Here is a 16,176-nt window from a genome sequence, read left to right as displayed (position 1 = left end):
TTCTTTATTGAATTTCATTTTAAAAGTCTAGTTGGGAATGGATCTGATAACTGAGCAGCTTTGGGAGGCACTTATGGCAACGATGGAAGTGTGCTCTATGAATCAGCAGCTACCTTACTCTCTAAGAATTATGACCAAATATAAGAAATTCAACCACACTGTTCCTTTTTCTATTTGATCAACACAATGGGCCTGGAGAAGCAGAGGAACTAGGTAAATATAAATATCTTCAAGACCCACCAGTTCTATTTAAGTGATATCTGGAGACATCTTTCCTGACTCAATCTTCCCACTACTGCAGCCTAAAATCACAGAGCTATATTCTCTTTTTCAGCATCCTGGAATGTAGGCCACATCACCACATTCTCATTGTTTCAGAACAGTGTAAATACCAATTATCTCACCTGTATAAAAGGCGTAACAATATCTACCTCAGGGTAATGATAACAGTTACATTGGATGATATATGTCAAGTGCTTAGCTATATCATTAGCCCCATGATACGTCAGCTAGGGTGGGAGAAAAGTTGAAGACAAATAGAAATCCTTTCTTCACTACTATGTTGCTATTAAGAGAGGATTTCTGAACTTCAGCATTAGAGGTATTAAAAGGATTAGGCATTTATAGATTTCTTCCCATTAGAAATAAACATATTTGAAGATGTATAATTGGTGAATGTTTAACAAAAAATATCTTTCTTTCCCTGAATTCTTTCCACTTTTCTTTCCCTGCAAACCTTGAGAGACTTGCAGAGAAAGAAAAGTGGAAAGAATTTTTAGAAGCAAATTACCTTTTACTCTGCCTCACCCACCTGTTCCTGAATCTCACTTTCACCTTGTATATCTGCCACATTCAGGGGCCCTTAACTTGCCTGCTTTTTGCCAGCACTAGGAGGCTATAAGGAATCGGGAGGAAGTTCATCAGCAACAAAATTAGCTACTTACAGGTTTTTCCAGTTCAATAGTGTAGTTTTGTCCTACACTCATCACTTTGTAGTGCTTGATTCTTGGCATGCTACAATGAAACAAATGGTTAGTCTCCATTTTATTATACCATTGGGTAAATGCAAACTAAAGTAAATATAAAATATCACCTGTATAATCAACCTATGTTGTCATGACTATAGTTTGGCCAAAAAAAAAAAAAAAAAAAAAAGCCTTGATGGTTTTTGTTTTTCTGTTTACCTGGTTTGCAGAGTGTCTTTTTATGGGGGCTACTCACTAGGGATATAGGTAATCTGAGTCACTGAGTGAGTAAATTAGAAAGAATAAACAGGGAAAAAAGAAATCAAGAATTTAAAATCTTTCAGGCAGAAATATTTTTTTTAATGTCAGTAACCTAGAAAGTAAAAAACATAATAAAATTCTATGTAGATATATAAAATCAAATATATATTCTCCATATTAAGAGAGAAGTAGAAAGAATTATTAAAAGTACATTGCTTTCTACTCTACATTATCACCAGTCCAACCAGAAAGCCCTCAATAGCTGTTATTCATGTTAGCTCATATACCACCCTGGATATCCACTAACTTTGGGGCTGACTTAGAGATATGGAAAACACTGGGTCTTAGGCACTATATGAACATATAGATGATAACATAAGTACATTACATGAATTGTAATGTCTTCCTCTTCTATAGTCACATAGCACTCAAAATTATTACCACTCAAATACAGAGTATTTTATTGATTATGAAATGTTTATGAACAAGAGGCATATCCTATGCATCTCTGTATTCTAGCATTAGGCACAGAATAGGTATTTATAAAATTGAGTTTTTAAAATATTAGGAGCTGGATGAGTGGGATGGCTCATGCCCGTAATCCCAGCACTTTTGCAAGGCCAAGGCAGGAGGATCACTTGAGCCCAGGAGTTAGAAAAAGACTGGGCAACATAGTGAGACCCCATCTCTAAAAATAAAAATAAAATAAAATAATTAGCCAGGCATGGTGGCATGTATATGTGGTCCCAGCTACTCAGGTGTTAGGTGAGCAAAACCCTTGCGCCCAGGAGGTTGAGGCTGCAGTGAGCTATGATTGCGCCACTGCACTGTAGCCTGGGCAACAGAGTAAGACCCTGTCTCAAAAAAAAAAAAAAAAAAAAGAAAAAAAAATAGGATCCCCCATCTGGTAATGTTATCTGCTAGAACTAAGCAAATTTATACTGAGATCAGAAGTCAGTATCCTTGTCAGTTAGTTTTGAACTAGCGTATATTTGTCTTGAATTCCCTTGATTTGTATGACAAGCATGTTAGGATGAAAACTTTTTCTAGTGTTGACAGGTTAACAGCATTTATTACTTTGTCATTTGATTGAATGACACGCTAATTAAGCATTTGTCCTATGTACAATAGAAGCTGTCTAAAACAAAAGTGTTCATCAGGTTAAGCTAGGCACAGGGTCTTTCTACCTTTTTTAAAATCGCTTCTCCTTTAATTTTCAGTTAGGACTGAAACTGAAGTCTTCTATTAAGGGAACTCTTCTCATCCACCATTGTATCCAAATCACCTCTCAATTGGATATCACAATGGAAAACAGCTCATAAATTCCAATAACCTACTTTCAAAACATGGGATAAAACCCAACCAACCCTTTCCCTTCCTAAAAGGCATTCAGCATTCCTTAATGCTGAAATTTCAGGAATCAGTTGCAAGTTGGTAAAGGAAGCATTTTTGGACACAGAAGGTTATTATATAGTACCCTTTCAGAGTGGTTGTATCTGGCTTTATCTTTATCACATCATAATAAGATCTTCGTAATCAGACAGTTACTTTTGAAAACTCTACAATTTCCATTAGAATTCCTGTATTCCCATTAAATAAGGGATTGCTGTTCGTTGGAAGACTGATAGAAAACTTGGTTCAAATTCCGATTCTGTCATGTGGATTCTCTGATCCTCCATTTTCTTCGTCTGTAAAATGGAGATGGTGCCTTGCCTCACGGGGCTGCTGTGAGTTAATGTTTGCAAAGCCCTTAGTACAGTGTCTGGCACATTTAACCACTTGGTAAATTATAATCATTTTTACTACTTCTTAAATGTATTGTTTTAATGTTGTAGTTTCTGTGAGTCTCATCCTCTTCATTTGTAAAACATGGAAAATACTGTCTGTCTCAAAGTTTTTATTTTGCCTGAAGGAAATGTTCGCCAGTACTCAGCATAGGACCCACAAATGGTAACCTATAAGGAGAACAACAATTGCTGTTATTAAAAGCCATCATATCAGCCGGGCGCAGTGGTTCACGCCTGCAATTCCAGCACTTTGGGAGACCAAGGCGGGTGGATCACGAGGTCAGGAGATCGCGACCATACTGGCTAACACGGTGAAACCCTGTCTCTACTAAAAATACAAAAAATTAGCAGGGCGTGATGGCAGGCACCTGTAGTCCCAGCTACTCGGGAGGCGGAGGCAGGAGAATGGAGTGAACCCGGGAGGCTGAGCTTGCAGTGAGCCGAGATGGCGCCACTGCACTTCCAGCCTATGAGACAGACTGAGGCCCCGTCTCAAAAAAAAAAAAAAAAAAAAAAACCGCCGTCTTATCATCATCATCATCATCATCCATGGCAAAGCCGTGGGAGGAAAAGTGGCAAAGGTCAACAAGGCATCTTGGAACTTTTGACTAATACATTGAAATTCTGGAACAGAAAGAGGTGGGAAAAAAACTCCATTGAAGTTGCTTAGGTTTTGACTCTCTTTTTAGACATTGCGCTTTCCTTTCTTATTCTGTTTTGTTCTGCTTTTCCAAAGAAATAAAAAGAGATGAAAAAAACAAGATTGATAGAATTTGCTATATTAAGGTTTCCTTATGCTGACCTCAAAACAGAAGTAGCAAGTCTTTTTTTTTTTTTTTTTTTTTTTTTTTTTAACAAAAGGTGTTCCCTTAAATATTCTTAGCTTCTGACCTCAATTTTTGCAAATAAATACATTTTGGGTAAATGTTTCCTACTGCTTCGTTAGCTAATGGCTTTCCAAAGTTTCCATACTACTAGCTTGTACCTAGTCATAACATTTTCAAGAAAACCAAACCAAGCCATGAAGTTCTGTTATAAGAACAGTTTATGTCTTATGAATTCACGCACCACTGGGCTGGGTAAAGGTGGATGATAGTCTACACTGAGAAAAGAGTCATCTGGTAATTTGGCATTGAATGGCTTTTGTTTATTCCTGAGAACAAGTCTTCCCTCCCACAGCTGCTCTGTTAACAGATGGAGATAATTTTATTTTCATGTACTGCTTTGTAAACCAACTTGTACTTTTCAGCGAATGTTTTACCAGACACAGTCATCTAACTTGCATGACTGAACTTTCTCCCATAACCTGTAAGAGAATGAATTGGTTTTGTGAGTAATACAAGTGTTTCCCAGTAGCCGAGGTTTCTACCAAATTCTTTACATTAAGTTGTACCATATAACAAGCTAAAATTCTAATACTCTCTACAACTGTTATCCTTTAAAATTAAGTGACCTGTTACATGGAAGATATTAAATTCAGGTACTCTGAAACACCTGTTTTGAGGCATTAGAGAATACATTTAACAAACTTTGACATCATAGATGGATTTGGCATGTAAAGAAAATTTGTGCAATACAGTTGATTTTTTCTTATCCACTTCCAGGTATAAACTATTTCTCAAAGCCTAAATAAGTGCATACTGACTCTAGTGTTAGAATACTTTAATTTAACCATACTTCTTGCTTTCCAAATATGAACTTTTGTAGGGGGAGAGTGATTAGTTTTATAAAATGTTGTAAGTTTTGATGACCATCAGCTAACAAAAGCATGAATTTCTGTATGAATTCAAACTGAAAGTGAGCTTATTACATTTAGAATTATGCAACTTTGATATGAACTCCTTTTCTGTACTCTCTTATGAGCTTAACATATAACTTAAATACAATGCAATTGTGAGTAAAAACTGTGACACTATATTCAAATCCTAAGTACAGATAATCACTGTGTTTAGTCACACACCACGTCTGTAGCAGAAAACAGTTATTTCTCAGTTAATTGTATAGAAAATGTAATGAAAGTGTTGTACTAATCTAGACCACCTTAAAAGGGATCAGGCTGCTATTGTGCAAGAAATATGCAGTTTTTTTGTTTGTTTTTGAGACAGTCTTGCTCTCTTGCCCAGGCTGGAGTGCAGTGGCAAGATCTCAGCTCACTGCAACCTCCACCTCCCAGGTTCAAGCGATTCTCCTGCCTCAGCCTCCTGAGTAGCTGGGATTACAGGCACGTGCCACCACGCCCAGCTAATTTCTGTATTTTTAGTAGAGACAGGGTTTCACCATGTTGGTCAGGCTGGTCTCAAACTCCTGACCTCTTGATCCGCCTGCCTCGGCCTCCCAAAGTGCCGGGATTACAGGCCTGAGCCACCATGCCCGGCCGAAATATGCAGTCTTTAAGGAGCTATCAAGTCTTGAGATTTTGTTCATTTCATGCAGAATAGTAAGACAGAGGTCACGTGTTAATGGATCAACCACTTAATCTGACCAAGAAAGGAATGACATTAAGGAAAAGAAAAAAATCACTCTCTTTGGTGATCTAATTTTACTTTTAAGCAGTTAGATTATGTTTCTATTAAAAATCTGCTATCTCTTAATTTTTAATTCAGTGTTACATCCTCTCATTTTTAAAAGTGGAAGTAAACAGTTAAGGATATGCTGTAGTTTATGTGATACACAATTTCCTAAATCCTGAAAAAGCACAAACTTCTTGACCAGGATACACTAAAGAGAAAAATCCACTTTTTTCCTACAAATTATTCTCAGTTCACTGATATTTAATGGCAATCATGACAATAAGAAAAATGATTTCTTTTGGATTTGTATCAAGATAGTCAAGTAAATTATAAATCAAATCAGGTTGTAACTGAAAAATCTATTATTTTTTACCATATGTCAATAGAGTTGAAAATCCATTAACTTAAAATGTTAGTTTATAATAAACAAAAAATAATGAAACCACAAGTTTAAGTTGACAGACATTCATTGTAGAAATATACACACAGAGATATACACACACACATTTCCTTACACAAAGAACCATGATCTGATTTACCATCTAACATTCTTGCCATCTGTTAAAGTGCCCATGACTAGTGTGTAAGACAAGGATCTGTTTACTGGCAAATGAATAAATCTTATTGGGCTGTGTCTCACACTAGCAATGTAGCCATAATGCCATGTTTTAAATTTGTCTCTGGAACTTGTTTCTTTTTAACTACCATTATTCACCATACGTGTCTTCATATTTAGAATTATAGATATTTATGAGGCAGATTAGTAGATAGATTCCTTGATAGATATGTTATAGTATAAAATTTAATAAAATAATATTATCCCCATAAGGAATAGCAAATTCAAAAGTCAAATTTCTGTTTATGCATGTTTATTAAAGAAAGTCATTTATTGAATATTTTCTTTTTTTTTTTTTTTTTTTGAGATGGACTCTTGCTCTGTTACCCAGATTGGAGTGCAATGGCGCAATTTCGACCCACTGCAAGCTCCGCCTCCCGGGTTCACGCCATTCTCCTGCCTCAGCCTCCCAAGTAGCTGGGACTACAGGCGCCCACCACCACGCCCAGCTAATTTTTTGTATTTTTAGTAGAGACAGGGTTTCACCGTGTTAGCCAGGGTGAGCTTGATCTCCTGACCTCGTGGGCCGCCCACCTCGGCCTCCCAAAGTGCTGGGATTACAGGCGTGAGCCACCGCGCCCCGCTTATTGAATATTTTTATGTAGGACAAAACCTCGATATTTAAATTATATTATCAGTTGTGGAAGTATTAACTAAGCCAGAGTCCCCAATGAAGTGCAAGTTCTCATAGACTTTGAAAGCTGGAGTCTATTAAAAGATCTAAGTACCCTAACTACACAGAAAAATAACTTGGATTTAAGTGTTACTGACTTTATCAAAGTTAGACCATTTTACCAGAAAGAAATTAGTAACAACAAAGAGGCTCCTAAGTGGCCCTTTTTTAATAAATAAGTCAGATTATGACAACAGTTCAGTGGCCTCTCATGTCATTCAAAGTAAAACCCTTGTCCCTACGATGATCTGTAGGGCTCTGAGTGATGTGTCCCTACCCCCACCTCTGGAATCTCCTCTCCTAAGACTTTTCTCTGTGGTCATTGCATTGCAGTCACAGCAGCCTTCTTCTTTTCTTGAACAAGTCAAACATCCTTCTGTCTCAAAGCATATGCACTTGCTGCCTGGAGCACTTTTGCCCCAGATATAGGTAGGGTTTATTCTCTCACTTCCTTCAGCTCTCTGCTTAAATCAGTTAATAAAGTAGGTCTTCCTTGACCACTCTATATTAAAACAACCGCAACCATAAAAATGTGCTCCCTTTATCACCCCTGAGGGTTCCCGTCTCTCTCATCCTGCTTTATTTTACTCTATAGACCTTATTGCTACATATTTTTAGTTATGTGTTTAAGTCTTTGTCTCCCTACAAAATTGTAACTCATGGAAGATTGAAGCCAGGGATGTTTTCCTTTTTATATTTTTATTGCTAGGCAACTCAAACCGAAACAGAGATGTTTGTTTTTTTCACTGCTGTATTCTCAGTGCCTAGAGTATTGCTTGGCATATAGCAGGTGCTTAATAAATGTTTGTTGACTTGAATGAATGAACAATACAACTATACCAAGGACCAAAATAATGTGTTATTCTTTCTTCTTCCCTGCCAGTGTTAGCATTGGCTCAGTCTTTAGCATTGCTTTTATGACATTCCCTCCTATTCTTGTGTTTTTTTTGTTTGTTTGTTTGTTTGTTTGAGACGGAGTCTTGCTCTGTCGCCCAGGCTGGAGTGCAGTGGCGTGATCTCAGTTCACCAACCTCCGCCTCCTGGGTTCAAGCAATTCTTCTGCCTCAGCCTCCCGGGTAGCTGGGACTATAGGCACGTGCCACCACGTCTGGCTACTTTTTTGTATTTTTAGTAGAGACGGGGTTTCACTGTGTTACCCAGGATGGTCTCGATCTCCTGACCTCGTGATCCATCTGCCTCAGCCTCCCAAAGTGCTGGGATTACAGGCGTGAGCCACTATGCCTGGCCACTTATGTTCATATTTTTAGCCCCAATGAAACACATAGCAGGTGCTGATCTGGACTTGTATTAAGTGATACCATGCTTTTAAAAATTCCATACATTTAAAAAAAAAAAAAAATTAAACATACTCTATCTCCTGCCGGATAGTGATGGAGTAGTTTCTACTGTCACTACCAGGCCTCAGGATCATATTTCCCAAAGAAGGGTTCTTCTGGAGCATCTCAGTTGCCTCTTTCCGGGACACTGTATAAAAACATCTACAGAGGTAAGATAAAAAACAGAATATTTTTTTTAACTGACAAAGATAATTACTTGAAAAAATACTACCAAAATAACTTTGAGAGCTGCAGTTGTTAACTTTTCTTAAAACTTCTGGTTTGATTATTCCAATTATGTAATTACAATGATCTATTATTACAAGCCTGTGTCACTCTGTGTATGCTAACGTTAAGGTCTTCCTTCCTTAATTCTTCCAAAGCCTTTTTATACAAAGAGAACCTGAAAAGTTATCTACTGATCAGTATATGATCATCATTACCAACAAGAATTAACAATGTATCCCCAGTCTCAGTTGATAAGTAGGTTCTTGGATAAATATTTATTGGGAGTTTCCTTTCAGGGATACAAAACATCTGTAAATGTTTCTCTTGTATGGTCTAAGTTTTAAACAACTGATATTTACATATGTTTGCTCTCATTTCTTTTGGTGTAATATGTCTTTCTATGGCATTGTTATTTTTATGTGCAAAATAAAAAAAGCACTTCTCATTTTTATAATATACACATGCTCCTTGAATTATGATAGGATTATATCCCGGTAAACCCACTCCAAGTTGAAAATATCATAAGCTGAAAATGCATTTAATACACATAACCTGCTGAACATCATAGCTTAGCCTAGCCTACCTTAAAAATCCTTAGAACACTTACATTAGCCTATCGATGAGCAAAATCATCTCATGCATAGCTTATTTATAATAAAATGTTGAATGTCTCCTGCAGTTTATTGAATACTGTACTGAAAGTGAAAAACAGAATGGTGTATGGGTACTCAAAAAGTAGAGTTTATACTGAATGCGTATTGCATTTGCATCATCTTAAAGTTAAAAAGTCATTTAACCATTGTTCAACTTATACAGACCACCTGTACATCGTAGTCAAGAAAATATATAGTTATATTCATAGAAAAAAAAAACTCATAGAAAAGATCTGGTAGAAGGCTGGGCATGGTGGTTCACACCTGTAATCCCAGGACTTTGGTAGGCCAAGGCGGGTGGATCACGTGAGCTCAAGAGTTCAAGACCAGCCTAGGCAACATGGCAAAACCCTATCTCTGCAAAAATACAAAAATTAGCCAGGTGCAATGGCAGGCGCCTGTGGTCCCAGCTACTCAGGAGGCCAAGGCATGGGAATCGTTTGAGACCCAGAGGTGGAGATTGCAGTGAGCTGAGATCGCGCTGCTGCACTCCAGCCTGGATAACAGAATGAGACGCTGTCTCAAAAAAAAAAAAAAAAAAAAAAACCCGAAAATGTTAATAGCAAATATCTCTGAGTGGTGGAACAAGGAATGATTTTAATCTTTTATATGTAATAAACATATATTACTTGTTTTATTGAGAAAAAAGAAAAATTAGCAGTCCGTGTGACTTTTAGTCAATCTATCAGTTGCCAGTGGTTTCAGGTAAAAATGATGGTTGTCAGGTTTCAGTGATTGTAGCACAGATAGAGTATGCAACAGAACCTGATGTCAAACAGGGTACCAGGACAAGTTTTACTGACAACAACACCAAGATTCCTGGAGGAAAGAGCTCAGAATCTTTTCAATAATATAAAAAATAAATGTAGGACGTTGGTGAATTTAGCATTTTCTGCACCTCTTTATTTTTCCAGTACCTTAAACATTTTATACAAGGTCTTTGACAAAGTACAAGCTCGATGACTACTCACTAATTGGTCGGTTGGATTGAACATTCTAGATATTGAAAATTTATTGGTATAATTTTATCATAGAAAATCAGTCAATCATAGAGTTTGCATAGTGAAAAAGTATCTTTTCCTGCCTTCTTCATAGGAGTTTTTATTTAGGTGTGAGCTCTGGAAAGAGTATCTATTTGTTCTAAAGATGTGGGTGGAGGGGATTTCCTGTGTGGTAAGATGGTTAGTTCAAATCTGCATTTTGTTCATCATGACATAGAAGAGGAAATGTGGCATGTACTCAGAGATATACAGTTTATCCCCAAGACTGCATATTGTCCCTGGCTTAGCAAGAGCAAGTGGCTAACTCTCCTTGATAATTAGAAATTAGTTTTAACAATTGAATGAACAAACTGCAGTTCATTGTGCACTTACGCTGGCATAGGGTTCAGTACATCCACATAATCTTCAGTTGGTTCCTTCTCTTTTTCCACAGACGTACTCTGCTCTGTCTCAATCCTCCTTTTCTTTTCTCTCTCTAGGACTTCATGTAGTTTAATTACTTGCCCAGGTAGGAGTGACACATTTTGGGGAACTGACAGCTGAAACCAATTAAAAGAGTAGGCAGGCAAGAAAACAGCTTAATAACTTACAACTTTAGTGAAGATGAACCTGTTCTGATCCTACAGGACTGCAGTTACCTGACAGAGGTGAGTGAGTAGGGAATAAGGTAATAAGAAACAGGATTTTAGTCTAGGGTGGGTGTCTCAGAACTGCCTCTGCACCAACTACAATCTGCACAGAGTGCCTACCCTTCTTCCAAGGAATCTTTTGGTTTGGCCCCAAAGCAAAGAATACCCCACCTTGCACTAAAAGCTAATTCAAGTAACAACAAACTTCATATTTTTCATTCTGAGCTCACTAGTTCATCAATGCCAGGGAAGTTCCAGAACACCTTCAAGGTACCTTACTCTCTCATAAGTAATCTGAAATGATTTCCCCCAGCTCTCTGGCAACATGGGATTCAAATGGAACTGTTCATTAGATGACTGAAGAGCGGCAGTCAGAGGTCTGTATTTTGTGTCTGTGGTGTGTTTCAAACATTCATTCACGTGTTAGAATTATGATATTTCTACTTATTCGTTGGTTTTGTGGTGGTTGTTACCTTTCCTAGAGATGTATTTCATATTGACTCACCTATATATGTCCTTCTGATTTATATTCATACCTCCAATTTTGACCTTATTATGACCAGTTCTGTGTTCTTGAAAGGTGTAGTTTGAATGGTAGGATATTTTTTGTACGTAACACTAGCAAGTCTGTATTTGGAGGCAGCCTTATGTGATTATCACCTTTATCTTCAGAGAAGGGTGCATGCTTTCCAGGAGGTATACAAGAAAGTTCATTAGAGTATGGGAAGAAAACATTATAACTTCACTTTCTATTAAGTTACTATTTCACTAATTTGTATTATTATATATGTTTGAATATGTGTACAAGTACATATAAAATTTACATAAACATTTACTAATAGGGATATACAATAAAAAGGGCTTAGAGACATTTTTAGATAACTAAGCTAATAACCAGTAAAACAATTTCCATATATACCAGAAAAAATAAAATAATGGGGAAAAATACCTAATGAAGCACATATCTTTATTAATTGGCTATTATAGCTCAAGCATTGTACATGTTGTATTGCAACTCCTCACAGAAATGCTGCAAAGTACATGGGAGGGCGCAGTGGCTCATGCCTGTAATCCCAACACTTTGGGAGGGCAAGGCAGGTGGATCACTTGAAGTCAAGAGTTCAAGATCAGCTGGCCAACATTGTGAAACCCATCTCTACTAAAAATACAAAAATTTTGGGTGACATGTGCCTGTAATCCCAGGTACTTGGGAGGCTGAGGCAGGAGGACTGCTTGAACCTGGGAGGCGGAGGTTGCAGTGAGCCGAGATCAAGTCACTGCACTCCAGCCTGGGCGACAGAGCAAGACTCCATCTCAAAAAACAAATGGTATTGTTATCCCCAGTTTACAAATGGTGATATAGTTTGGATATGTGTTCCCTCCAAAGCTCATGTTGAATTAGCCCCAGTGTTGGAGGTGGGGCCTGGTGGGAGGTGTTTAGGTCATGGGGATGAGTCTCTCATGGCTTGGTGCTTTTCTTATGTTAGTGGGTGAATTCTTGTGAGATCTAGTCATTTAAAAGTGTGAGGTACCTCCTCCCCACTCTCTGTCTTTCCTACTCTCTCCATGTGACATGTCTGCTCCCCCTTCACCTTGTGCCATGAGTAAAAGCTCCTTGAGGCCCTTCCCAGAAGCTGAGCAGATGCTGGCACCATACTTCCTGTACAGCCTGCAGAACCATGAGCCAATTAAACCTCTTTTCTTTATAAATTACCCAGTCTTAGGTATTTCTTTATGACAATGCAAGAATGGCCTAATACAAATAGAAAAAAAAATCAAGCTCAGAAAGATTAAATAACTAATCCAGAGTCACATAGCTAGTAAGTTATGGAACCAGGACCCAAAATGGGGTTTATTTGATTCAAAAGTAATGTCTCCATGCTTTCAACTACATACAGTCTGAGCTGCTCTCACTTCTCTACTAAAGTTATCCTAATAACAACATACTGTAAATTGTTCATATGCCGTGATCTGGAATCATAACACAAAACAACATTTACAGAGTACAAAATTGAGGCAACTTGTCTTCTCTTAAAAATTCACATAGGCTGGGCATGGTGGCTCACACGTGTAATCCCAGCACTTTGAGAGGCCGAGGCAGGAGCATCACTTGAGGTCAGGAGTTTGAGACCAGCATGGCCAACATGGTGAAACCCCATCTCTTACTAAAAACATTTTTTAAAAAACTTAGCCGGGCATGGTGGTAGGTACCTGTAATCCCAGCTACCCGGGAGGCTAAGGCAGGAGAATTGTTTGAACTCAGGAGGTGGAGGTTATGGTGAGCCAAGCTTTCACCACTGCACTCCAGCCTGGGTGATAGCATGAGACTCTATCTCAAAAAAAAAAAAATTATCATAAATTTTATCTTATATTCAGTTACTTATTTATGTGTGTGTTTTAATATAAAAATAATGCTTTTTATTCTTACTCCAGGAAAGAAACTAAAAACAAAATGTTTAGCCAAAACTATACGTACTTAGTGTACCAGGAAGATGCAACAAGTTTTTGCCAGTGTTTTTAGTGTACTCCTTGACACTTAGTCACATATACCCTTGGGATAGTTATACCCCGTATTGGAAGCACCATACCACACAGTGATACTTTCAACAACAGAGGGAAAGAGTGCAATTCTCCATGATTTCTTCCTCTCCCTCTCAGAAGTCAACATGTTCTTCACATCTTTAACTGGTCCACTTTTCTAGCCTCATATAGCTTCCCTACACAGTAGTTGAACCTCTAACTTTTACCTTTTACTGGCTGAAGTAAAGAAGTTCCATTCATCATGGCCGGGTGCGGTGGCTCAAGCCTGTAATCCCAGCACTTTGGGAGGCCGAGGCGGGCGGATCACAAGGTCAGGAGATCGAGACCACAGTGAAACCCCGTCTCTACTAAAAATACAAAAAATTAGCCGGGCGCGGTGGCGGGCGCCTGTAGTCCCAGCTACTCAGGAGGCTGAGGCAGGAGAATGGCGGGAACCCGGGAGGCGGAGCTTGCAGTGAGCCAAGATCGCGCCACTGCACTCCAGCCTGGGCAACAGCGTGAGACTCCGTCTCAAAAAAAAAAAAAAAAAAAAGAAGTTCCATTCATCAACTTGGTAAAGTGCACTGCTTATTTCAGATGACTGCGATGGCTTACTTAGAAACTAGCTTTGGATAAAATCTGTGTTTAACTGACTCTAACAAACACAGTTTTTATATCCTTTTAAATTACTAGAGAACGTGGTGCTCCTTGGGAGGCTGGTTATCAAAGAACCTCATATTTCCAAGGCAATTGCTACAGTGGCTTTATTTAAAATAACGGACATTATCTGACTGCAAGAGTTAACTCTAAGCAGTAGATCTTACTATTTGCCTCTGATAAAACACCACAGAATTGAACAGGTAAGTATCCTGTTGCTTTAAGACTCACTAAAGAAACGTTTAAAGGTGAGTTTTCATTTTTCTGGTCTCTCCCTGTTACATTGTCTATGTTATTTATAAAATTCATCTTGTCTACTATTCTATAAATATGTATTAAATAAATAAAAAAGAAATCGGAGGCCAGGCGCAGTGGCTCACACCTGTAATCCCAGTACTTTGGGAGGCCGAGGCGGGCAGATCACTTGAGGCCAGGAGTTCCAAACCAACCCAGCCAACTTGATGAAACCCCGTCTCTACTAAAAATACAGAAATTGGCTGGGCATGATGGTGCATGCCTGTAATCCCAGCTACTTGAGAGGCTGAAGCAGGAGAATCACTTGAACTCTGGAGGTGGAGGTTGCAGTGAGCCAAATTATACCACTGCACTCTAGCCTGGGGGACATAGTGAGACCCCATCTCAAAAAAAACAAACAAAAAAAGAAGTTGGAAAATATTTTCAAACATGCTGTATTAGCTACAAATATCAGAATATACAAAGGACCAATGAGTCAAATGGATAAGACCAAAAAATAGATCTCCTTTACCACCTATTACTCCCTAGCGAATTGCCTTATTTTCTTCATAACAATTATCACAATGTGAAATGATCATCTGTTTACTTGTTTACTTTCTCCCTCTCCACCACCTGATGAAAATATAACATTCATAAGTAAGTGCAAGAGTTTAGGTCTATCTTTTTCAATTGCTATATCTTCAGCCACTTTCACTCTGCATGGTTCATAGGGTGTTCAGCAGATACTTGTTGGAAAAAAAAAAAAAAGAATCAATCAAAAGCAGTGAGCTTCCTACCTCTGTTACTGTAAGAATGAAGCCTCTCCATTCTTCCCCACTTTCTGTGTTCTCTGTCTAAAGTTGAAGACAAAAACAGATAAAGCCAAAGAAGGAAACACATGAGTGACTGAGCATAAAATAAATAATTATGGCTGAGCCTAAAATAAATAATTCATTTTCTTTTTTTGGCTTAGAATTACTAATGTGTATTTTTTATGAAATATTTCAATACTATTTTCTTTTGTCAGAAGATGTATAGCTGTAATCTGTTTGCTTACTTAAAACAAATGAACATGTACGAATTTACTCAAAAAAATTAAATGTTAGAAAACTTACTTTTGCAGTATGTCAATTCACAGTGACTCTCTCCATTAGCAGTTAAAATGGACTGGCTTTAAATTCAGGACAACCAAATTTGGAAGTAGAAACTTCCAATTCTTAGCTGTAAGTACTATTACTTGTTATTACCAGTAACAATACCAGGCCAGGGTTGGTAGCTCATGTGTGTAGTCTCAGCGATTTGGGAGGCTGAGGTGGGAGGATCACTTGAGCTCAGGGGTTTGAGACCAGCCTGGGCAACATGGTGAAACCCCGTCTCTACAAAAAATACAAAAAATTAGCCTAGTGTGGTGGTGTCAGGTACTTGAGAGGCTAAGGTGGGAAAGTTGCTTGAACCTGGAAGGTCAAGACTGCAGCCAACATGTTTTGAGCACTTTTAGTGGTAGCTACCATTCTAAGCACTTCACAGGTATTACTTGATTTAACCTTCAAGACAACTTGGCAAAAGGTCCTATTATTTTTGCTTGTTTGATGGTTTTACAGATTTATTCATTTAACATATATTTACTAAGTACCTTTAAGTGCTAAGCACTATTCTACGCACTGGTTTATATCAGGAAACGAAACAAAAATCCTTGTACTCATGGAGTTTAGGGTCTAGCAAGGAACAATAAATAATAAACATAATAGTAAATTTTATAGTGTCAAAAAGAAAGAAATGAGAAAAATTAAAGGTACAGAAGGGTAAGAGAGATTAGGAGTGCAACTAGAGGGTAGGAGAGGGGGAAAAGGTTGCCACTGTAATAAAGTGGTCCAGGTAGACCTTGATGAGGGGGTTTCATCTGAGCAAAGACTTACTTCTGAGTGAAGAAACAAAGACACAAAAAGGGTAAGTAACTTGCCTATAATCACAATGAATGAATAAAACAGCCCAAATTCAGACCGAAGTATCCAACACCAATCCTGTGCTCTTCACCATCATATCTGCAAATCATCTGGAAGCTTGCTTAAAATATAGGTTTTGGGTTGGGGAATGGGGGGGTCCTA

At 38.1% G+C, this 16,176-nt stretch overlaps 1 protein-coding gene across 4 annotated transcripts in view; it reads right to left on the bottom strand.

Moving 5' to 3' along the window:
* Positions 1 to 16,176, bottom strand: part of LOC105463602 (signal transducing adaptor family member 1) — a 50,359-nt gene that overhangs the window by 16,162 nt on the left and 18,021 nt on the right. For 2 of the 4 annotated variants that reach the window (XM_071093461.1, XM_011710804.3), the window contains exons 4-7: positions 14,869 to 14,925; positions 10,404 to 10,570; positions 8,183 to 8,311; positions 945 to 1,014 (exon numbers count right to left, since the gene is read on the bottom strand). In XM_071093461.1, coding sequence (XP_070949562.1) covers positions 945 to 1,014; positions 8,183 to 8,311; positions 10,404 to 10,570; positions 14,869 to 14,925 — 423 coding nt within the window. Of the gene's footprint in view, positions 1 to 944; positions 3,182 to 8,182; positions 8,312 to 10,403; positions 10,571 to 14,868; positions 14,926 to 16,176 lie in introns of all 4 variants that reach the window. The other 2 variants (XR_011621205.1, XM_024787272.2) reach the window with 2 other exon arrangements.

This window comes from Macaca nemestrina, chromosome 3, assembly GCF_043159975.1.
Source record: "Macaca nemestrina isolate mMacNem1 chromosome 3, mMacNem.hap1, whole genome shotgun sequence".
NCBI lineage: Eukaryota > Metazoa > Chordata > Mammalia > Primates > Cercopithecidae > Macaca > Macaca nemestrina.
Note: the sequence above shows the minus strand (reverse complement) of the source record. Positions and strands in the feature narration are given on the sequence as shown.